Consider the following 24,773-nt stretch of genomic DNA (forward strand, 5'->3'; position numbering starts at 1 on the left):
TTCAGATAGTTTTTAAGAGTCCCTCTGGACAAAAGTCACTGCAATTACCGAAATAGCTGGAAACAATCATTATTATTAAATAATGCTGCTTAGAAACAACTGTTTGCATCCATGAGATTGTGAAAGCTAGCCTGTATCTTTGATATGTAGATTTCACATATAACTTTAGTCTCAGGAGTCAAGCAAGACCATTCAACTTACTTTCTTGGCATCTCTCTGGAAAAAAAATCCTTTATGAAATATGCATATGAAATAGGTCCTTTCCCTAATACCTAGTACGGCAGTTGCTGTAAAACACTAGGGTGTGACATTCATTGTGTTTCATTATCACTCGACTTGGCTCTACTATCTGAAATGTGGGGTTTGAAATAACAAGAAATATCTGTGTCTTAAGTATGACAAACCAATTTCTTTCCTGGTTATTCTTTACTGTGTGTTTGGTTGGTTTTTAAAAATAAAATAAAATAAAATAAAATAAAATAAAATAAAATAAAATAAAATAAAATAGGTTCACATATTAAAACATATTTCTCTAGAACTTAACTTCTCCTTGAAGAAAAGTGTGCCATTCCTGTGAACACGGTGAGAGCCCTATCCATTCAAAAACCCAGGCAAGGCAGCAATATCATCACTGTTTGAAATGCCCACTTTCCCACTTTATGAACATGTACGATATGAAATAACCCCTCAACAATACAGATGAACATTCATGAATCCCTTCTGAGTGTAATCTGAGTGTCAGACAGCCAGCACAGTGGCCCCATGCTCTTTGACATGGCACCATGTAACCATATCCATTGTGCAAAACTGCAGGTTCTTCTGGAGATAGGGAATATCTTGACAGCCCAGAATAATTATAAGTGTCTTTATATGCAAATCAGAGCGAAGAAGCTGAACAAAGAGAATCATTCACAAAAGAATAAAGAAAAAGGAGGTAAAAAGAGAAGGCAGAATGGAATCATTTAGGAAATGTGTTCATTTTCATCAGGTTTTTTTATTACTTTTGTAGAAAGGATGTAAATTTTGTGCTGGAGCAAAAACCCAGGAGAAGGGAAGTTTTCAGTACTATCACAAAACAGGCAAATACCCTTATCAATGTCTGCATGCTGTTCTTGTATTGTTAGGGAAACTCCTCTAGGAATATATATTTTCTTGCAAGTCCATTCAAGTCCTTGACTTCTCTGCTGGTGCTTTTCTGTCTCTCTCTTTTAAAAAAGATTAATATTACTTTCAGATGAATTGAAAGGTAGGGATGATGAAGATGTTCTGAAAAAGATTGTGCAGACCATGATCTCCACGGAGACTCTGATGACACCACTGCTTGAAGACACAATATAATGAGACCAGGAGTTGCCATCACGAGACCCGATACAAACCAAGCCTAGAGACTTAAGTGTGACTCTCAAAATCTTCTTATGGAATAGTCAGAAAATGATGATGTCTTTTGCATTTCATCCCCCTGCAGCCTCATACATATCGTTTCCAGGAAACCAAACTGCTCACTTTCCTCTTCTCTGTTATGGTTGCCATACAGGCGAAACTCGGAAAATTAGAATATCGTGGAAAAGTTCATTTATTTCAGTAATTCAACTTCAAAGGTGAAACTAATATATGAGATAGACATGCAAAGCGAGATAGGTTGGTGAAAGCTGCTTTAATCACTCACTGAGTAATAAGGGGAAAAACAAAAACAAATTCAGCTTATTTCCGTTAAGATCACACCTCCACCTTAGGTGAGCCTCTCTTCCATCTGCTGAAGCACTGGTTTACCACACTGCTTCTGATGCTCATATTGTTTAGCATCCTGTTTCCTACAATGCCCAAATAGATCTAGATAGAGCCAGCACAGCTTTTATAAAAGCCTGATAATCCTATTTAGTGTCCATACAGTGCCTGCCTGGTTTGCTAGGATATGTTGGTTTAGTGGTACTTCAGATAACCTTTTGATTTGTTGTTGTTGTTTAGTTGTTTAGTCATGTCCAACTCTTTGTGACCCCATGGACCAGAGCACGCCAGGCACTTCTGTCTCCTGCAGTTTGGTCAAACTCATGCTGGTAGCTTCGAGAACACTGTCCAACCATCTCGTCCTCTGTTGTCCCCTTCTCCTTGTGCCCTCCATCTTCCACAACATCAAGGTCTTTTCCAGGGAATCTTCTCTTCTCATGAGGTGGCCAAAGTATTGGAGCCTCAGCTTCAGGATCTGTCTTTCCAGTGAGCACTCAGGGCTAATTTCCTTCAGAATGGATCGGTTTGATCTTCTTGCAGTCCATGGGACTCTCAAGAGTCTCCTCCAGCACCATAATTCAAAAGCATCAATTCTTTGGCAATCAGCCTTCTTTATGGTCCAGCTCTCACTTCCATACATCACTACTGGGAAAACCATAGCTTTAACTATACAGACCTTTGTTGGCAAGGTGATCTCTCTGCTTTTTAAGATGCTGTGAGCTATATGCTTGACTTGCTGTGAAGATGTTTTCTTGAAGACAAGGAAGTGCTTTGCTCCTGTAATTTTTTCCCCCATTTCAATTTCCTCCCAAGATTCTGTGATTGAGAACAAGTGTTGTGCTTTTTAAGGACTAAAGCTCTGAGCAGCTTTCACTTGCACCTACTCCTAGGTCTCTGCTTCCTTTTAGTTCTCCAGCAAGAACTGCAAAATGGCACATTCTTTCTGCACTTGCTGTTCATGGAAAATACTGCTGCCGGCATCTCTACAGCTATTACTGATTCCATTTCACTATATACTTTCTCATCACAGCAACAATTCTAGCATAAAGCTATAAGACAGAAGCACTAGGCAGTCCACGGATCTAGTATACTGTTACACAGAATCTAGGATGGGCTAAATAAGCTTGGGGAGAGCAGGTGCTGGAGGTTTGAGGTTAGCAACAATATGCCCTGTATATGACAAACTACAAAGAGTTGAACAGCTGACTCTGAATGATCCTGTTTCACAGATAATTTGCGTACATGAGTGTGTCAGTGACCTTATAATGGTTTCGCCTCTGACTTGTTCTTAAGGTATAAGAGCAGAGCTACATTCCATTGTAATAATGCGGCTACTCTGGCTTTAGATATATGGCCACCTTAACAGATTCAAATGCTGTGCCTTAACCAGGAGATGTCTCTGACACAACCATGCTATGAAACCCTTCAGAAATAGGAACTGTTTCTAGAAGAGCCCCAACATGTGGTCCACATTACACAGTATTTGTAGGCCACAGATAATAATTTAGCCTGAAGTTATTTGAACATAAAGCCTGCATGTTTGTTACAAGGATCTTTCAAACTCTGACTTGAAGCGGCAGCTCTCTCGCCTTGTCTTCCTTGTTTCTGTCCTTTACTTTCCTCCTCTTTCCTTTCAGGCAGACTCATTTTCTGCCCACCTTCTGAAAAATACTCTCAATTCACCTACTATGATATTTTCTTATTGGCCTCTGTACCAGAGGACCGGAAATAAGCCAATGTAACATTGATATTTTTGAAAGGATGATGGATGGGGAGCAGGTGAAGATCCTAGAAAGTACAGGTTAGCTAGGTTAATAGCTGTTTTGGGTAAACTGGTAGAAAACATTACTAGAGATAATATTGTCAAGCATATGGAAGAAGTCTTGCTGAAGAAGAAATATAAGGCCTGTCTCATTAACGTTTTGAAGTTCTTTGAGAATATGAGTGTCAATGGGCATGAGAATAAGAGCGAACTATGAGATGTTGTGGGCTAGAGTTCAAAAAAAGCTTTTGACCATGTCAGCCACTAAGATTGGCTCCTGAATTAACAGAGCTGTAAAGGGAGAAGAGGGAAAGTCCTCTTATGGAACAGTAATTGGTAAAGAACAGGAAGCAGAGAGTAGGGATAAATGGATAGTTCTCACAATGAAGAGATGCAAGAATATGAATTGGGACTCACGGATTTCTTCTTGTTCATGAATGGCCTAGAGTTAAGGGTGAGGAAAGAGGTGGCCAATTTTGGTGAAAAACAAAGGAGGGATTGCAAAGAACTCCCGAAGTATCTCTTTAAAATGGATAAATGGGAAATAGCATGCAATTCAACATAAATAAGTGTAAAATGATGCACACTAGGGCAAAAAAAGTCCCAATTTCTTATGAGTTGGCACTGACTGACAAGGAAAGAGATCCAGGTGCATGATGGTTGTAAAAAAGGCAAATTCCATTCTAGGAAGCGTTAGGAAAGGGATCAAAATGAAAAATGTCAATATTGTAATGCCTTTACATGAATGAATGCTGTGTGACTACACTTGGAATACTTTGTGATTGTTCGGATCTCAGCTTGGATATAGTGGAGCTGGAAAATGGTGCAGAAAATGGAAACTGCAATGACCAAGGGGCTGGAGCAACTCCTCTACGAGCAAAAATTGTAACGTTTTGGGGGCTTTTTTTTTTTTTTTTTTTAGTTTAGACAGATTCATGGTAGGATAGGGTTATCAATGGCTACAAGTCATGATAGCTATATGCTACCTCTCAGTTGCTGGGAAACTGGGTAAGAGACAGCTGATGCTTCTATGTGCTGGCATATGGTTGGCCATTGTGGGAAATAGGATGCTGGACTAGGCAAGATCCATCAGGACTCTTATGTGCTTCTCTAAATTGCTTAAGCATGTGGAATATACCAGGTGCATCTGATTCTTCCCTTTCAGCTTTCTTCTTGATCTGGTGACTGACTGATTGGTTAGATTTATAAAACTGCCCTCCACCAAAAGGTCCGAAGTGGTGTATACAGTGCCTTTCCCCCCCTAAAAAAATGTTTAGGGGTATTCTCATTTTCCTACTCATACTGAAATACTGCCCCTCAATGAGGCCAAACTTAGATTCACAAAATGTTTAGGGGTATGCATCCCACCAGAAAAAACACTGGGTATACATATATCATAAAACTCACACAAGAACATTTTGCACAAATATCTCATGAAGCAAACATTAAAATAGCATAATAAACCAAACTCAACTAGCATAGCTCATCCATAAACCAAGCAATCTCATTACAGTGTATGTTAGCAACACAGAAACGAACCCTTTCAATGTGCCTTCTTGAGGGTTTGCAGTCAAATTTATGTCCGTTTCATTCCACTCAGTGCTATTTTTCTAGAAAAAAGAGGTCATGGAGCTCACCATCAGCGCCTCCCATGTTCTCTTAGAATGGCAATGACGCCCACCTAAGAGGTGCTGGAACTGAGGTCCCATGAGTTCCGAATGGGGAAAAAAGCCATGGTTCTGCTAAACACAAAACCCTATGACCTTTCTCAGGCTAATGCTGTTTCCTGTGATAATCTCTCCTCTCCAATCTCTGCTTTATCTGGCTCTTTTGTAGGATCTCAGGAGACTGTCTTACACTGCATGAGATCACTGGTCCATCTACGTCAGGTCAGTCTACACGGACTGCCAGAAGCAATCTGGGGTTTCCGGCAGGGGTCTCCCCCAGTCCCCCTTAGAGAGGCCAGAATTTGAACCTAGGATGTATCACTGAGCATGCTTCTTCAGTAGATACTGTACTTTTGAATTGTAACTGTACCTTTTTTTATTTGTAAAGAAACAGTTTTAATGAGTTAATTACTTGAGAATAAGAACATTATTAAGTGGTAGAAGGCATTTGTGCTCACTGAAGTGATAGCAAGTTCAGCCTTAAGACATATACAGAAGATCTTACTTTTGGATATAAAATAATTAGTTCTGAAGTCATAATAATTAATGCAGTTAAATTCTGATCTCATGGTCATTAAAATCACCACTCTATCAAGTGGTGGATCAAAAGGATGGAGAAGACACATCCTTTTCCTGTTCTTCAACTTCCCTGACCATGTGCTGGACAATATGATGAGTCCATGCATGGGGTGATTTCATAGAATCATAGAATTGTAGCATTGGGATGATCTGAATGTTATGGTTTTAATAATGTATCTTTAGATATCCTGGCAATATCTTCGTATGGAGGTGTCAAAAATATCTGAAGGACTGGACAGATGCCACTTTTATGATGCTGTACTTTTACCTGCTTTTATAAGTTGCATTGAACTGGTTTTAGTGTAGCATTGAAGAGAAGCTAGAATTTCTCTTCTTAAATAAATAGCTGGACAGCCAGTAGCAACTGAGAGTTCATGTGAGGATTAAGGGTTTCATTTTTCATTTTTGTTTACTCTGGCACTCTGGCAGCAAAGTAGACCTTAGTTTTCCTTGTTAAGCAAACTTCTTTGGCTGTAATTCAGGCAATCTGTTGAGCTGCTTCAGACAAATCTGCTTGTTACTTCAGTATATATACAGGCCCTTCAGCCCACCTCCAATCCAAAAGATGAAAATGGGAATGGAAACAATTGTTAAAGGAGATTAGTTTATCCTCCTTTTCAAGCATCTCTTTCCCCTCCCTTCACCACAAACAATATGGGGACAGGGATATTTAGGACTGGAATACTTCTGACTCATCTTCCTAACCACTGTGAGGTGGAGGCCCAAGGCCAAGGCCAGTGTGAACCTCTGCTCATTTGTTTGTTTCACATTTACCGTATTTTTCGCCCTATAGGACGCACTTTTCCCCCTCCAAAAATGAAGGGGAAATGCGTGTGCGTCCTATGGGGCGAATGCAGGCTTTCGCTGAAGCCTGGAGAGCGAGAGGGGTCCCACAAGGTCGGGGGACGGCGGGGAGGCGGAACGCCGCCATCCCGCTGTCTCCCGATGTGGTTTGGAGGCTGACGGCGGGGAGACGCGTGCTTCTCCCGGCCGCCAGCCCCGCAAGCTCCAGGGACAGTTGGGAGGCGCAGCGCGTCCTCCCGCTGTCCCTGGACCTGATCTGCAGGCGGACGGCGGGGAGAAGAGCGCTTCTCCCCGCTGCCTGCCCCGCAAGCTCCGGGGACAGCTGGGAGGCGCAGCGCCTCCTCCCTCTGTCCCCGGACCTGATCTGCAGGCGGGCGGTGGGGAGAAGAGCGCTTCTCCCCGCTTCCTGCCCCGCAAGATCCAGGGACAGTTGGTCCAGTCACAGTGTCTCAGCCTAGCATAACTCACAGAATGGCTGTGTTGTTTGAATTAGAAGGGAGAGAACCATGTACATAATCTTGAGCTCATTGGAGAAAAGGTGAGATATAAATGAAATGAAGTAAGGGGTGTGTGTGGAGGGAGAGGAGACTGCTATGAAAAACAGAAAATGACATTTCCAAAGTGGTCTGAGGGGAGCTGCCTTGTGCCGAGGGTGGCTTGTTGTTTGCAGGGACAATTTCGGCCTTAGATTTTCATGTTTTCAAGACAAGAGAGGGCTCCAAACCTATACGAGATAATTTTACCAATGTAATGAGTGAGATCAGGGGGAATGCATGGGAAAATGAGGATCACAAGAGATCATTACTCGTCTCTCAGCCTTGAGGTGAATTATCACTAATCCCTCTGAAGACCTATGGTGTCAGGGAGGGATTTAAAGGATTCTGAGAGATTCTGAAAAGGAGGCAAAAAAAGATGGGGGGGGGGCTTCCAGTATTTCAAAATCAATATGAAAATAGTTGAAATTATAAGCATCTGCCAATCATCTGTTTAGTAAAAGTTCATATAAATCACTGCTGAAAAACAGCAGTTTTTTCTGGGGATGCAGGAGGATAGACGCTTTCCCCTCCATAGTTACAGCTGTGTTTCCCAGGAACAATTAGGCTGTTGCCTGCTGTTTGGCTTCCATGGGACAGTTCCTATGCCCCTGGTTCCTCTCTTCATATTCACAAACAGCCACAACTACTGGGTTATTCAGCTCACTGTTGTTTATTAGGGGCGAGGTGTCACATTATTCCCCCACTGAATACCCTTCCTGCAGATCCTTGTTGGGCCAGTATTCAGCCATAGGCCAAGGTCTCGCCCTGTAGCCAGCCAGCCCCTATAGTTCCTATATCTTCTCCGTATAGTTTTTCCCTTATGGGGCTTTGGCTCAACTGGAAATGCACCCAGCAACATCCCCACCCCACCCCCTCTTCCCTTCCTCCTCCATTATAAGGAACTCTGAAGTTACATTGCCAATATCTATGTCTCCCTTCTGTTGTTTCTTATCTGTCTTAACAACAACAACAACAACAACAACAACAACAACAACAACAACATATTATTATTATTGTTATTATTTACGGTATACCCCCGCCCATCTGGCTGAGTTTCCCCAGCCACTCTGGGTGGCTTCCAATCAAGTGTTAAAAATAATACAGAATTAAATATTAAAAACTTCCCTAAACAGGGCTGCCTTCAGATGTCTCTTAAAGATAAGATAGCTGCTTATTTCCTTCACATCTGAAGGGAGGGCATTCGACAGGGCAGGTGCCACTACCGAGAAGGCCCTCTGTCTGGTTCTCTGTAACCTCACTTCTCGCAATGAGGGAACCACCAGAAGGCCCTCGGCGCTGGATCTCAGTGTCCGGGCTGAACGATGGGGGTGGAGACGCTCCTTCAGGTATACAGGACCAAGGCCATTCAGGGCTTTAAAGGTCAGCACCAAGACTTTGAATTGTGCTCAGAAACATATTGGGAGCCAATGCAGATCTCTCAGGATCGGTGTTATGTGGTCCCGGCGGCTACTCCCAGTCACCAGTCTAGCTGCCAGATTCTGGATTATTAGGCCCTATTGCAGGGCAGGGCAGAGTCAGCCCATCCATGAGGTGAGGCAGCTGCCTCAGGTGGCGGCAGATGCTGCCTCCTCTGCTGTCATTTGCAGCTGCCACCTCCATGCCCAGCTGCTGCCCCCTTTGCTACCACCTCCTCAGAGGCAGCCACAGTGGGGCGTGCATGCACCTGCAGGAGACAGGCAAAGTGTCCTGGGCCAGCCCAGCAGCAGAGAAGAGAAATTGTGTGTCTAGTCTGACTACAGGGTTGTCTATGGTCCTGCATCCATGCAGGAGAGAAGCAACACAGGACAGTCGGGCAGTCCTTGGAAGACCTTCACTGAAACATCTGAACTGGCCCCTAGTGTGTGCCCAACAGAGGAGGAGGTCTGTGGGTGGCGAAGTTCATTTGGACACGGTGATGGCCCACAGGAAGAGAGAGAGAAAATGGTTGGTTGCTTTTACCTGTAGCTCTTGGAGGTGATTAGAAATAGCTGCAAACTTGTGTGAGTGCGTGAAACAGATTTCTGAAGGAAAGGGGGATCCTTCCATGTAAAGGAATGTTCTTGCAAAAGTTTGTTACAATAAACCCTACAATTTCAGGTCAATTACTGAACGCTTATGATGACTATACACCCATGTTTACACGATTCTTTAAATAAATAAAATAAAAAAATAATTTTTTATTTATACCCCGCCTTTCCTGATTCAAAAACCGGGCTCAGGGCCACTAACAACAAATTTAAAGCTCTTAATTGTAAAAGCAGCATAAAATACAGTATAAAAACATGAATAACAATAAAATTCAAAGTTCAGAAATCAATTTAGGGGAAATCCATCTAATAAGCATTAGATAATCACCAGGGCTAGCTGGGTGAATTAGTCCTACTTGGGCCAGCAAGGAGGCCAGGGGAGAATTAGCTGTGGGGTCTCAGAGCATGTAATCTTCATAAAAGGGGAGGGGGAGGGAAGAGAAGGGAAATAGAAGATCAGGCTGAATTCAAATTAACGGCCAGGCGGAATAGCTCTGTCTTACAGGCCCAACAGAAGGAGGTTAAATCCTGAAGGGCCCTAGTCTCATGGGACAGAGCATTTCACCAGATTGGAGCCATCACTGAAAAGGCCCTGGCCCTGGTGGAGGATAGTCTGACATGTTTTATACACCATTGAAGATATTGAGAAATGCTATAAAGATATAAATCACACACTATACATACATATAGTATGTGGGCAGTATCTGAAGAAGAATACATTTCTTTTTCAAGGAAACAAATAAATTAACACACCTGCAGGGAAGAATTCATTCATTTTCTTCTTGTAAATTTTGTAGTCCACCTCCAAAAATACACAAAAAATGACACGATCCATCTGTAAGGGGAAAAGAAAAGCCAAAGGTTTATTAAGCAAGGTGGTTTCTGGACTCTAGTCCGAGCTGTAATGAAGGGTGAGCTTGTTGGCAGATGGCCTGGTATGTCAATCCACAAGTTCCTCCCACTCTTACAGTTATGTCTTCTGCTATCGTGAACACATGCAAGCAAGGCCATTATTTCCAGCAGCAGAAATGAAGCCGGGCGCTATTTGTTGGTGGTGTGGTGACTCTATGCATGTTACAGGAAATGACCATTTGGAAATGACCACCTGTGCATATGTTAGAGAGTCTCTCTCTCTCTCTCTCTCTCTCTCTCTCTCTCTCTCTCTCTCTTTCAAGCACACCTGCAGATACTGGGTTTGGAGGGGGGAGAGGAGAACATGCCAAAAAGAGCTTTGGCGTTGCAAGTGAGCTTGTATTTGCCATATAGATCACAGACCCTTTAAGGGTTTGAAACTAAGGTATGAATCAAGAGGTTCCCAGTTTGATGCTTGTCTCTCCCATGAAATCATTATGTAGCCTTAGGCAAGCCACTCTTTTTGTCTTCATCTCTCTCTCTCAGCTTCAGTTATTCTCCCGCCACCTGCATATGTGTAAGAATACTACTAACCTTACAGGGTTGTTGTGATAATTATAATTAGAAAATGTTATAATGAACCTTTGAAAGCACTATAGATTACTGTTGATAGATTATACCCTGCTCCAAGGAGCAGTGTACAATGGAAACAGCAAAAAGCAAAAGACAATGTAAAACAATAGAAGACAACACAGAATACCTAGGAGAGTTCAAAAGCCCACCAAAAGGAGAATTTTTGACTGCTCTGCTAAACATAAGCATTGCTGAGGCGTGGATTGCAAGCTAAGTGGGTAAGGTCACCACTGCCCAAGGCCGTTACAATACTAAACAAATAGACAAACACAGGACTGCATGTGTAAAATTAGTTCCGTGCTGTGTCCTTTGTTAACAGCCAGCTGCTTACGCAACTTGGCCTTGAGCCTGATACAAGCAAGACCAGGATATTTTGACTATGCAGCAATCTAACATTTGGCAGATGACTCATAAGACGGACATCTGCCAGGTATACAATAGAGTAAATGGGTTAAAACAAAGAACCCCATCATTCAGTCCCACCAAAAACAAAGCAAAAAGTGTTTCTGCGGGAATGTTTACTGCTTCTGAAAGACTTCTCAAAAGCTTTTAGTCCATCATTATATTTATAGAAACCTACCTACTCTTAATCTAGAAGTGCTTATGCAAAAACAAAGAGAACAGCACAAGCCAGCCAGATGGCAGGCAGTGAGCACGGTAAATAAAACAGTTCATACAGAATTTTTTAAAAGTCAAATAAAGCTAGCCATGTAAAAGCCACAAACAGTACACAACTACCGGTTCTTAACAGGGATTCCTGGCAGGCGGCTTACGAATTTTAAAAAAGAGGTTTTATCCTAAGAATTCATTTTAAAAAGGAATTAAAAACAAAAACAAAAAATGCTTTGTCTGTAACTCTACATCTCTCTAACCATCATAAGTGCTGACACCGTTGAGACAGACTAAGGATTCAATAGCTCAAGAGGCCTGGCTAACACTTCAGAGCTGCCATCTTCTGCGGCTTCCTGGAGAGGAAGTAGGCGAATGACAAACAATTCACCACATAACCACCTTGTGGAGCATTCTGCTGCTCACCAGGCTTCTCGATACTTTGCAATGTTCTTGTTCTACTAGAAATTCATAGTACATAGTAATTGGTTACAAGGAACCTGAAGTCAATGATTTGGCTGGCGAGTTCAAATCAGCATATGAAACTACTTAGCTGCCCCCCATCTTCAGTGTGGTCTCTTTGGCTAACAGCCCTTCTTGCTTATCCACCCCATTCATTAAAATTGCCAGCGGTACAACTTCTGCCAAAACAGGGGGCAGCAGATTGTAAGCACTTTTGTGTTATTTGCACACCGATGACACACACTGCAGCTGTCTGCTGAAGCTGGTCCACTATCCCTGCCTGGGTATTTTATTGTTGTATTCTGTGGAGCGCCAATATTTTCCACACAAAATATGCAGACGGGTCCACACACATTCACACTTTACAAACTGCACATTACGCATACATGCCTGCGTTGTAGGCACACATTCTGCAACTCAACGGCAGTTTTTTCAAGCTCCACATTTCTTCATGCTAAACAGTAAGGGAACTTTCTAGGCACTGAATAGTTTTCCAACCCCATGAAACTTTTTAAGTGGCCCTAGCATATATAATCTATATGAGTCAATTCCACTGCAAATGTGTGAAGTGTCCTATTTTTAAGCATGCATAAAATGCTGTGATGACAGCTCAGATCCTGTGTTTATCTGATTGAATGGCATGTGTTGGCAGATAGTAAATTTGAAATTGTACCATATTCTTGCATCTTGCCAGTCAGAGAATCCCCCCCCCCATATAGATAAAATAAGTTGAATTTAAGCTGTGCAAAGCTCTCCTTCTCTTCACCACTTCCTTTCCAAATCAAATGGCTGCAAAAGCTGGGTATGGGGAGAGAAATTGCTTGGAGGCTAACTTACAAAAGCACTACAGGACCCCTGGGACTCTCTTTTGTCATTCTACAAAGCAAATCTTCCTTCTCTTGTGGCTTGTGAAATGCCAACGTGATTAGACATTTCATGCTGTCCCCATTGTAGAAGGGAGAGCAAGAATATGGAGACACTCATCTGGCCAGCCAATATCCTTCTATAGCCTCTGGTTCTTCCACAGCCAAGTGGAAGAGAGAACCAGTCGTCTGAGGAAGAAGCATAAAGAGGCTAACAACATGAAGGCATCATGACTCATCCTTGATTGACAGCCCTGTTTTTGGCACCTAGTGCCGGGAGCACTTCTTCTATTGCTCTTTCCCCCACCCTGCAGGCTTGATTAAATTTTGCTTGCTTCACGGCTATGAATAGGCAGATCAAAGAGGCCATAAGTGAAGAGCACTGTAGCAAAGGAAAAAGAAAGTTCAATTGCATTAGCTTTTTCACTTACAAGGCAGCTTTACAGCTCCAGGCTGCAGATCACATTGATCTTTTTCTTCTTCTTCGGAGCCTGTGGTAATTCATGGAGTCTATTTGAGAGTGGAGCACCACTCTTATGTACCCAAGCATCTCCCTAGCACTGGCAGTTTTGCAGGACTCGGCATAGCATGGTGGTAGCAGGTTGTTCATATTTTGAGAGAAACCCACCCTGACCCTGAGTGAGATCTTTAAAACCAGTAAAAAAATTAAACAGGAGAAATATTTTTCTGCTGTGCATTTGGAATCTGAAATTATTATGTCCCTTTCAGGTGGTAAGAGGAGGAAAGGGATAGGAGAAGAAGCAGATCTTCCATTATTTCATTAGGAATTACAGTGACACCTCTGGTTATGTTACTTAATTCATTCCGGAGGTCCGTTCTTAACCTGAAACTGTTCTTAACTTGAAGTACCACTTTAGCTAATGGGGCTGCCGCCGTGCTGCCGCTGTGTGATTTCTGTTCTCATCCTGAAGCAAAGTTCTTAACCCGAGGTACTATTTCTGGGTTAGCGGAGTCTGTAACCTGAAGCATATGTAACCTGAAGCGTCTGTAACCCGAGGTACCACTGTATCCAGTCTGGTGCCAAAACCAGGTGCTGTAGGACTCCAATTCTGATCAGCCCCACATGGTACGGCCAATAGTCAGGGACAATGACAGCTGTTGCTGTTGGCATCCCTCTGTCTCAGGAGCATAGCTGTCAACTTACAGATTTGAAAATACGGGACCAGCAGCCTTAAAAATAAAGGATCAGCAGCCAAAATAAGGGACCTGCAGCCTCACCTGTTCCAGGCACTCCAGTCTTCCTGTCCTCCTGCAGTCTGGTCAACTCATGCTGGTAGCTTCGAGAACACTGTCCAACCAACTTTGTAACCAGAGGTTCAACTGACTAGAATCTGAATCACATGCACCACAAGGCCTATGCAGCCTCAACTTAAGATGGCTCCCCGGCCTGGCTTTGCACTGCAAAGTTTGCAGCAGCACGTTCAACAAAATGGCGTCCAGCATTCAAAAACCCCCTCAGCTTGCATTAACTAGCCACACACAAGGCATGCAAGCGCCACCCCCCCCAGTCATTCTTAGACTTCTTATTGGGTGAGCAACACAGCCAAGCAACACAGTTGGAGCCTCCCTCCTCTCTGGCCAGCAGGGAGAGGAGCGGCTTCCTTTGAAATTTAAGGGACATCATTTAAGGGACATTTAAGGGACATCCATTAATAAGGGACAGAAGCGGTTCATGGCACTGGAATAAGGGACTGTCCCTTCAAATAAGGGACACTTGACAGCTATGCTCAGGAGACAATGGAAGAGTATGCCTTTAGGGACAAAGTCAAACTATTGGAGAACTACAGTGCCTGCTGTGGCTGTGGAGACCGATGTGGGAGAGACATGTTTTATTGCAGGTGGAGCAGATGAAGGTGTGATGTTGCTGCTACAGGTGCACAATGGAATTTCTTCTTCTCCCCAGCGGTCATTCCTCCTCTGGTGACTGCGGTGGATACACAACCTGACTGTTTCTGGGCACTGTGATCATCTGCAAGGGATTCCCATATGGCGGCGTTAAATGTTGCCGGCCTTTATGTCTTGTTTGCAGACATCTTTGTAACATAGAGTTGGTCTGCCACAGGCCTCGTGCCTGCCATCTTCCATCTTCTGTGTACTTGAACAAGCCAGTGTAGATATTGCTGAGACAGTTGTAAACCAACAACATCTGCTTTAAACCTGTTTTTAAACCTGCTTTAAATGGTTATAATGATGAAAGATATAAAGAGTACTGGATACTATTTATAGAATATATGGAAAAAGTATTATAAGCAAACAATTGACCTAGCGGGATGGTAAAATTTTCAGCAGAGTAAGAAATAGATAAAGTATATCAAAGTAATTGCGAAAGATGGGGTGAACTAAGAAAACACAAAGAAAAGAGAGGATAAAAGGAACCATGGATAGGAAGTCAGTGAATGTTTTCTGATTTTTTTGTCGATTATTTAAAATCTTTGAAAGGAAATATTTTTCTTTGTTGTATCGTTTTCGTTTATGCTTTGCTGATATGGAATGTTATCAGAAAAGCAAATAAAATAAAATATTATTTAAAAAGAAAGAAAATATGTTGGCTGGGGCTGATGGGAGTTGGATTCCAACAACATCTGGACTGCTGCAAATTCCCCATCCTTGAAGTAAACCTTATTAGTAACAGCACTTGTCACTAAATAATTGCTAACCTCCCGATACTTGCTGTACCCTTCATATTTACCACATTTACAGCCGTTTTGGTTCAAAGCCTACTGATGCCAAAGGGAATCTATTGATTGCCTTTAACAGGCCCTGGGTCAGTTCTGATGTTTTCAAATTCTAGGCGTCCTGTTAAGTTTATAGCATGTGACAAGCTAAATTATTAAGCATCTTAACATTTCAAATATTTTAATGACACATTGCAACAAGCTTTTCTTTTCACTGGAGACTATACCCCTCAATTATTGTCAATTACTGGACAGCAGAGTGCACAACAAGAAAGGGTGACTTTGTAAAAGAAGAGATTTAATTAACAATGGACTTTCACACGGCATCAGATTTGAAAATAAAAGAAAACAGTTGACATTGACTAGGATCTGAACCTTTTAACCCAGTTCTCTTCATCCAAAGCTGAGCAGTTTAGGGCCGGAATAGGGCATCCGGAACCTGGCTCTGGCAGCTGCTCTTTTAATGAAGAACCAATCTTACAAGCCTTACCACAGTATAACATTCCCTGGTTCCCTTTTACTGTGACATTTTTAGACATGCACCCCATAGTTCCATTCTGTGAAGACTCACAGATTGGGAAGGGACCAAAGGATGATCTAATACCACCAGTAGCATGAAGTGTGTTATGTTGTTGTTGTTTAGTCGTTTGGTCGTGTCTGACTCTTCGTGACCCCATGGACTAGAGCACGCCAGGCACTCCTGTCTTCCACTGCCTTCCGCAGTTTGGTCAAACTCATGCTGGTAGCTTCGAGAACACTGTCCAACCATCTCGTCCTCTGTTGTCCCCTTCTCTTGTGCCCTCAGTCTTTCCCAACATCAGGGTCTTTTCCAGGGATTTTCTCTTCTCATGAGGTGGCCAAAGTATTGGAGCCTCAGCTTCAGGATCCAGTGAGCACTCAGGGCTGATTTCCTTAAGAATGGATGCATTTGATCTTCTTGCAGTCCATGGGACTCTCAAGAGTCTCCTCCAGCACCATAATTCAAAAGCATCAATTCTTCGGTGATCAGCCTTCTTTATACTGATCCACAATTGCTCTATCTGTCAGTCTTTCTGGTCATCTTTTATTGTTTGGTGCCTTGGGCATTTTGAATGGAAAAGTGGGGTATATATTTCATAAATGGCTAACGATACAGAAGGAAGATATCAGTATATACAGATGATGATGTGGACAAGAATAATAAGTATATTTATTTAAAAATATACACAGTGAAAGTGGGCAGAACTGAAAACAATATTCGGGGGTGAGTAGTCTTTCTGACCTCAGTATGCTATAACTGAGGCATCAGAAGTTAGATAGATAGATGATAGATAGATAGATAGATATAGTCATAGATTAATTCATGTTTCTACTGAACCCAGAAAGGTTCTTTTCTCCAACAACTGCTTCAAAAATTATGCATTTGTCCCACCACACCCTCAAGTCCATCCAACTTCACTCTGTGTTGACTAAGGGTTATACTGACAGTTACCAGTAACCTTAGACCCACTGGCAGAGGAAGAGGAGTGCGGGGGGAGCGAACCGCCTCCGGCAGCGCAATCCCAGTGGGGTGCCATTGCAGCTGCCCCCCCACCTGCGCTAGGCAGCATGCCCCACCCCCAGGATGCGCACCAGCCCTGCCCCCACCTGCTCTCTGCCCCCCAGTGGTGGAGCATGAAGCTCCGCCACTGCTTAGACCTTATTGCTTATTGGTACTGTAGCAGTGTGGCTGGCTGGCGCAAAGGGTTTGGGAAGTGAGACTATCTCAGCAAGTGAGATATGAGGAAATTAATGTTAGAACATCAGGCTAGCCAAAGATTTATGTTTATGTGCCTGAACACTGAAATTGTAAGACTGCACTGCTCTAATGATACACCTTTATGGATATACCTTCCTAGTAGATCCAGATAGGAGAAAGCTATTTGTGGGAAACAAACATTTAACCTGAAGATAAATTATCAAGCTACTTTAGCAATAAAAAAGTAGAGATTACGTGAAACAAAATGAGATGTAAAATGATGAACACTTTAGTCAGACAGTTGATAGTATCCCCCTACTAAGATTTTCTCCGCTTAAACAAAAGTGAAAGCTATATTTTAAAGTTGTGAGATTACTGTTTACTGTGTGAAGGTGGTTTTTTTTTAAGCCTGCAGTGAAATATAATTAAGTTGTTGAGGCAAAAAGAGGGAAAAAACAACCCCCCAATGTTTATTATGACCTAAAAGATTAATGTGGGCCACAAAATCTAAATGGAGTCCTTCAGCTTCACAACAATCTATAGTCGTAACAGGATATTGAATGGCAAGGTACTCAGAAATGAAGCAAGATAAATGTGATACATCATGAGAACAACTCCTACTGCCTGATCAGTAATCCTGAGGGCAGGATGCTATTATCCAGATCAAATGAAATATCTGAGAGCAGATTAACACCATCCTGAGTACTGCATGGGTCCATAGGAAAAAAAATATTAGAGACACAAAGGAACCTACATTGAAATATTCTCTTGGAGCATCTTCTGCACAATTTACCTGAAAGGGCTATGCAAATAGGGACTTGTTCTAGAAATGTGTCTGTGTTAACCGAGAGCAGTAATTGGAACGCACGTTTCCACATGCACAGACAGTCTATTATATGCCTTGTTTGCTGAACTAAACCACTTCTGAATAATGATTTGAAGATTATAGCAAAATGGAACAAAAACCCAACCAAGGGATGTTCTGTACAGTTCCTGGAGCTCAGAGCAGCTGTCATCATGACGTATGATTGTCAAGACTCTCAGCTACAGGCCTCTGGGGTTGTGCTGTAGATAGTCCCACTTCTGAACTGTTCACAGACATTGCTCATGAATCATTCCTTCTAACACCAAGCTCAGGCGTTTGAATGCAGGCAGGATTGGAACCCACCCATTGTGAAAGAAGAGGGAGGTAGCAGCATGTTTGGGCAGACCCCAAGATATACAAAAACACATTGTTGTTTTTGTTGTTTTTTAAAAACCTACACAAACACAAAAGGAAGGGTGACTGTATGAGAAATGAACATCAATCACATTCTTTCCTAGAGAAAGAATGGCGGACTGGCATGGGCAAGGAGTACATCCACTGCAAAATTTTGGTGAGGATATCACCTGTGAAAATATGCTGTTCTCCTGCCAAGAAAGATGATTGCTCAGTGAAATCACATGGAGATATCACAGGTTCTCCTCAAACTGGTCACCTATCCCACCCCATACAAATAGCCATTGTTTCTGTTGGATATACATGGGTGGAAAGAACCACTGTGACAAAGTGCGTAGCTGATGCTATCCCAGTTAATGTTCACATGAATGGACAGAGAAGAAACAGAAGACATATCGGTATGCTTACTCTTTATTTAATTATTCTTGCTTAAGCACTCTGTATATGTCTCTCTATGTCTCCACCCAATTATGTACTTAGATATTTATAGTGCTCTCCCCTCCTAAAAAAATAATCCACGGTGGATGAAGAGGAATTTATAAGGTAGTGTGAAATGTGCAAACTTCAGATGCAAAAAGAGTGTGCACATCACATGATTCAAGGCGGCAAGCTAAAGCACACTTACTTGAGAGTAAATCCCATTGGACGCAGCAGGATTTACTTCTGAGTAGGATCACACGGATCCTTTCCTTTTGTGTGTTGCATCAGGAGCACAACCCTGTCCCAGCAACCTGTCCCATTGTTACATGACGAGAAACTAAGCATGTCTAAAAAAACTCTGCAAAAGACAACCTATGTATGTAGAAACACACACACATTTGTGTAAAACAAATCTTTAATATGCCATGCTAATAAAACTCAGGGCATTTGGATCACCACGTTTGAGTAGCCCTTCCCAAAGATTTTCAGAAATCACTGCACACACTTAAGCCAGGGTCACATTCATCAAAACATTTCTTTTTTAGTTATTGCGACCAACATATTTGTGAGCACTCTGAAATTAACTAGCAGTTGCTAATAGACTGTAGTTAACAAAGCAAGCCTTTGACTGGAGTGGTGCTTTAACTTATACAAGGGCTTTTCACTGGAGAAAGGTTGAGAACCATTGATTAAAATACTTAATTTACTCCTTATTCGCCACAAAGAGCTATTATTACCATGTGGCAGGAATAAATAGCCACCTCTCTCTGATGGAAAAATAAAATCTAGAATTATTGGAGATTTAGTTGACATTCATGCATTGCTGGGGGTTAGACTAGAAGACCCTCCGGGTCCCTTCCAACTCTACAATTCTACGATTCTATGATCATTTGCAGCCATCAGAGATTGGGTAGCAGATCATTGGACTCCCCGTTTCAGCTCCACATTGTCATTAGGCATAAGGGCTGCTTGCTTCAGTATGGCTGGCCGGGAGATACTGGAGAGAGGCAACATGGCCACAACATTTCAACTAAGTTAACAAAGAACTTGCAGTCTGCTGATGTTGAAGTATTGGTCCTGCCAGGTCAATAGCAAAAGCTGTTCAGCAACCCAGGGGACCAAAGCAAAGTTTTCTGTATCTAATAAAATCTCCCAGTATATTTCTTTTGATGGCCACTAAAACTCATCAGCCAAGGGGCAGCAGGGGAGTAGCTTAAAATGCATTCATTGTTACCAAGAGATCCATCAGTTTCCAGAATTCATTTTTATGCCATACAAACATGATGACATCAGCGCCATTAATCTTTTCAGCTTGATACCCACTGTCTCCTGAAGATGCATGTCGACCTCCATTTTTCACTGTTACCAGTCATAGGGCAGCTGACACAGCCAAGATAATCCTGTATTCAGCGATACTGGGAGAATGAATGGATTTTGATGAATGTAATTTGCTATCTCAGTGACAAATGGCAAATGTGAAGAGAGGATATGCATGCAAATATTGCTGTGTTAAATAAGGCCTTGTGAAGGATAGTACTTGGGAACTATCCGATAGACAGTTTTACAACAAGCTCGTTTTTCAGAGGCGATCAGTCATCAATTCCCATTAAGTTATCATCCCACCTTTATTGTGACTCTCCATTGAGTACGATGGCATCCCAGCACACAATTAAACCCATTTTCTAATTCAATAAGCTAACTTCTGGCACATTTCTCCTGCTTTACGACATCAATTGATCAGTACAACAAAGATTTAAAATGTTGCAGTATGTTCAGGAATCAATGCTGCTGTGACAGTAACAAACCTGGATTGTGAGTCTATATTAAAGAGATGCTTATACTGGGAGGGCATATGAATTTAGCATGGCAGTGTATGAGGCCTGGGACATTCATGCACTCTCTCTCTCTCTCTCTCTCTCACACACACACACACACACACAATATCACCCCCTCTCTCCTTCATTCATCTGTCTCCTTCCTTCCTTCCTTCCTTCCTTCCTTCCTTCCTTCCTTCCTTCCTTCCTTTCCCTTTCTCTCCCTGATCTACGGAAATTGCTCACAAAAGTACAGTCGGACCTTGGAAGTTGAACGGAATCTGTTCCAGAAATCTGTTCGACTTCCAAAATGTTCGGAAGCTCCTGCAGCCAATCGGAAGCTGTGGAAGCCCCATTGGAGGTTCGGGTTCCAAAGAACGTTCACACCCAGAACATTGACTTCCAGGTTTGCAGGGTTTGGGAGCCAAAACATCCAAGTAAGGCGTTCGGGATCCAAGGTACGACTGTAAATATATTCAATGTGAACAGACTGGATTACTAATATCCCAGTGGTCCGTTTGAATCACCATAATTACAATGAAACAAATTATTAGAAAGACTGATGTAGATTTTCCCTCCCTTTCTAGCACTCCCCCACTAACTTTGAAACCTACCATGGCTTCCCTGGCCCCTATGAAACCTGCCAGCCAGCTAGACTTACTCCTTTCTATCCATCACATTGTCTTTTGCTCTTTGTGGTTACCTCCTGAGTTCTGCAATCTGCCCCTTGACAGCAGATGCTAGAGTATCTTCCAGCAGTCGCCCAGTTAGCCACATGCTGGACTGTGCCTTGTCTGCCATGCTCTGTGGTCAGCCCTCTGAGCAACCATTTCTAAAACACATAGCTAAATGGTCATCAACTGATATTTTTCCTTTGGCTCTGATTGCTTCAAACATAATGTAAGATGTGGCACCTGCAGAAACAGGGTTGATGTGGACCAGAAGTACTACTCAAGACCAACATGGTTTTTGCCAGCTTCATTAACAATCTGCAGTTTGTGCAGTTGGGAGGGCATGCTCAAAACTGGATATTTACTATGTATGCAAGCGGCTGGGACACAGATGTCTGTTGGAATACACACAAAATAGTCAAGGGCCAAAATAAATTTGCATTTCTGAAGACCTAGCCCAATCCTAAACCTGTTAATATTGCACCTTGATTTTCCAATTGATTAAAATAAAATCTTTAAGATGAGGGCTTTTTTTATAATGCTGTTATAAAAATTGAGGGAGGGAAATGTTTGCAACCACTTCACATAAAAGAACAAAAATACAGCATATGCCAAGGTTCATATTACTCTATTTGTTCAACATAATAAAAATAAAGGCACAGTATAGAACATATATATTTATGATGTGCTTCCTTAAAAGATTCTGTTTACATGTGTTACACGACTTTAAAATATAATTGTATTTTCAGCCTTCCCCCATCAAATATCTCTTTTAATCTTTGATATGAAAAAAGGCAGATGTAATGCAAAGCCTGATGGTAATTTGCCAAGAAGCTCACTTTCCTTTGCTGGTGGGGCGGGCAAACACAACTCACTGCTATATTATAGTTTCAACATTGCTACATATTTCTATTAAAATATGGAAGTGATTCAACATTTCATTCCAGTGATCCTGATGCTGAAATGCAAAGAAACAAGAAATATAAAAGCTAAATTGTATTAAACTGAAGCTGGAAGAAACGGGAGCCTGGAATAGCAATTCAATGGACTTTGAGTTTTGTTTGCATACTTCATAATAACCAAAGAGGTAATTAAAAACAGACTGCTAATACATTTCAGAGTCATTGCTAACCCAAACAGAATGAGTTCCAACCTGGCTTGAAGCCAGGGCTGGCTGAAGACATTTTGGCACCTGAGGCAAGCTACAAAATGGCACCCCACCAGAGAAGAAGAGGTGAGTGAAGATCTACATTAGGAATGGGGGTGGGTGGGTGTCAAATCAACCTTACCCAACAGCTGAAGTGGGAATCAAAGGTTGTTGTGAGGGTGTAAGACCCAGGAGACCTAAAAGGGCAGTCCCTACCATTTCCTTCCCAGCAGTGCCTCCTATTCGCTTAGAGGCTGCATTGGGGAGCAGCAGGTACCGTATTTTTCACCCTATAGGACGCACCGGCCCATAGGACGCACCTAGTTTTTTGGGGGGGAAATCAAGGAAATTTTTTTTATTTCCCCCCCAGGTTTGTGCAGCCGTCCCCAAGCTAGAAGAGGGAGACGGAGCGCTCCGTCTCCCTCTTCTGCCTTCAGGGACAGCCTCTCTAGCCTCCGTGGGGCAGCGGGGCAAGCCACTCCGTCTCCCTCTTCTGCCTTCAGGGACAGCCTCTCTAGCCTCTGTGGGGCAGCGGCTTGCCCCGCTGTCCCCCGAGTTTGTGGGGCTGGCGGGGAGGAGAAGCAAGCTTGCTTCTCCCCCCCCCCCGCCAGCCTCCAGATCAGGTCGGGGAATAGCGGGGTGGCGGCGCTCCGCCTCCCCGCTATCCCGCGAGCTTGTGGGGCTGGCGGGGGGGGGGGGAGAGAAGCAAGCTTGCTTCTCCCCCCCCGCCAGCCTCCAGATCAGGTCGAGGAATAACGGGGTGGCGGCGCTGCGCCTCCCCGCTGTCCCCCGAGCTTTTGGGCTGCAGGCTGCTGCCTGCAAGCCTTGCGAGCCCATGGGACCTCCCGCCGGGCTTGCAAGACTTGCGGATAGCTTCCTGAAGCCTGGAGAGCGAGAGGGGTCGGTGCACACTGACCCCTCTCGCTCTCCAGGCTTCAGCCAAAGCCTGCATTCGCCCCACAGGACGCACACACATTTCCCCTTCATTTTTGGAGGGGGAAAAGTGCGTCCTATAATGCGAAAAATACGGTAATGCATTTCTTGGAGGGTGGTTCTGCTGCCCCTGCTGTGTGAGGCAGTCGCCTCGTGGGTACACCCAACAGTTCTTCCCATGTGATAAACCGAACAACAGCACTGCAGATGCTTAATCCTTGCAGAGATGAACAGGTAGAGGAGGAGACAGGTACTAATCCTTCTGGCCCCACCTTTATCTAGACATCTGAGGTCTTTTGTCACCATCCACATAGAACATGTGGAGGCCAAAGGCAGAGCCAGCAGGCGCAATCCTTCAGGTTAAATGCACACAGATTAAACATTTTCCATGGTTTAGATTTCCTTCCTTCCTTCCTTCCTTCCTTCCTTCCTTCCTTCCTTCCTTCCTTCCATTGTCCCCCTCCCAATTTGTTTGCCTTTCCCCTTTTCCTTTCTAATTTATCTCTCTCTTTCAGCTTCTGGTTCTCATTCCTCAGCTTAGCTGTGGTTTTCTCCCTTGCCACTCAGCACCCTTCCTGTGCCCCTGTGAGGCCCTGTCTGCTGCAGATGGGGCACAACTGTCAAAGAAATTCTTCTTGGCTTGACCTTCCCCTGACACGGCCTGATCTTATCTCTGGTATCACTCTAGCCTGCAGCTGACACCCTAAGGCTGTGTGCAGGAGGTCCTCCAAAACAAAATCGTCCAGTAATTCAGCAAGTGGCACGAAACCACGTTGCCGGTGATGGAATGATTGTTTATCAGGACATTTCCATTATGTTAACATTACCCCAGCGTCTCCCTTCTAGTGTATATTTCATAGCTAGCTTCTCCATGCTAGACCTCCATGTAGCATTTGATGAAGAACATCCGGAGACGTGCTGATACAAGAAGTTATTAATTACCGTTTTCCTGCCTTGGTAATTAAAAATCATTAGGGGAAAATAAGGTGTCTGGTACCAAGGTTATGAGAGCAAGATATACAAGACATTAAAAATCACAGAACTGTCAGACAAATGTTTTGTCGTAAGATACATATTTATCATTCTGGTGGCAGGGTGCTGTGTTTTTAAAGGTGGTCACTCTAGCTCAGCAGTACCAGTGAAGATTTCATTACTTTTGCTCACATAGATGGCCCCCTGGAAATAATTCCTGTCCTTCTATATAAAAAACAATGTGTGGCTATTAGGAAAGTTTACTTTACAAATCCAATTAAAGCTCATTAGCATGGGCTTGCAACAGACAGACGGTAATCTTTACAGCTACCACAATCCCCATGAACTGACACCATTCTAAAACAAAAAATGATCTGCTTTGTGATCAATGGAGACAGAACAGACAGAATGATTTTCAACAGCACTGGAAACCAAAGCATAGCTTCTGAGAATGGGCTACCACTGTGTTTCTTTCAACTGAAAGAGCTTATGATCATTTACATGCCTTATGATATGAAACTTTAGTCATTCTCATTCTCACCCTGTCATTCTAATGCCCTGCGCAAGGACTACCACTTGCGCAACATGGTTCTGCGCTGTCTCCTGCCCCCATGCGCCCTCCAAAATTAGCTTGGGGGAGGGCAGGAGAACCCTGAAACAGCTCG

General features: G+C 43.1%; 1 protein-coding gene across 4 annotated transcripts in view; it reads right to left on the reverse strand.

Annotated features, from left to right (window-relative positions):
- The window catches only part of MACROD2 (mono-ADP ribosylhydrolase 2), a 992,621-nt gene that overhangs the window by 130,622 nt on the left and 837,226 nt on the right, over positions 1-24,773 (reverse strand). For all 4 annotated transcript variants that reach the window (XM_079969959.1, XM_079969958.1, XM_079969957.1 and 1 more), the window contains exon 9: positions 9,854-9,935. In XM_079969959.1, coding sequence (XP_079826085.1) covers positions 9,854-9,935 — 82 coding nt within the window. The remainder of the gene's footprint in view (positions 1-9,853; positions 9,936-24,773) is intronic.

This window comes from Podarcis cretensis, assembly GCF_951804945.1.
Source record: "Podarcis cretensis genome assembly, chromosome: 3".
In the NCBI taxonomy this organism is placed as follows: Eukaryota; Metazoa; Chordata; class Lepidosauria; order Squamata; family Lacertidae; genus Podarcis; species Podarcis cretensis.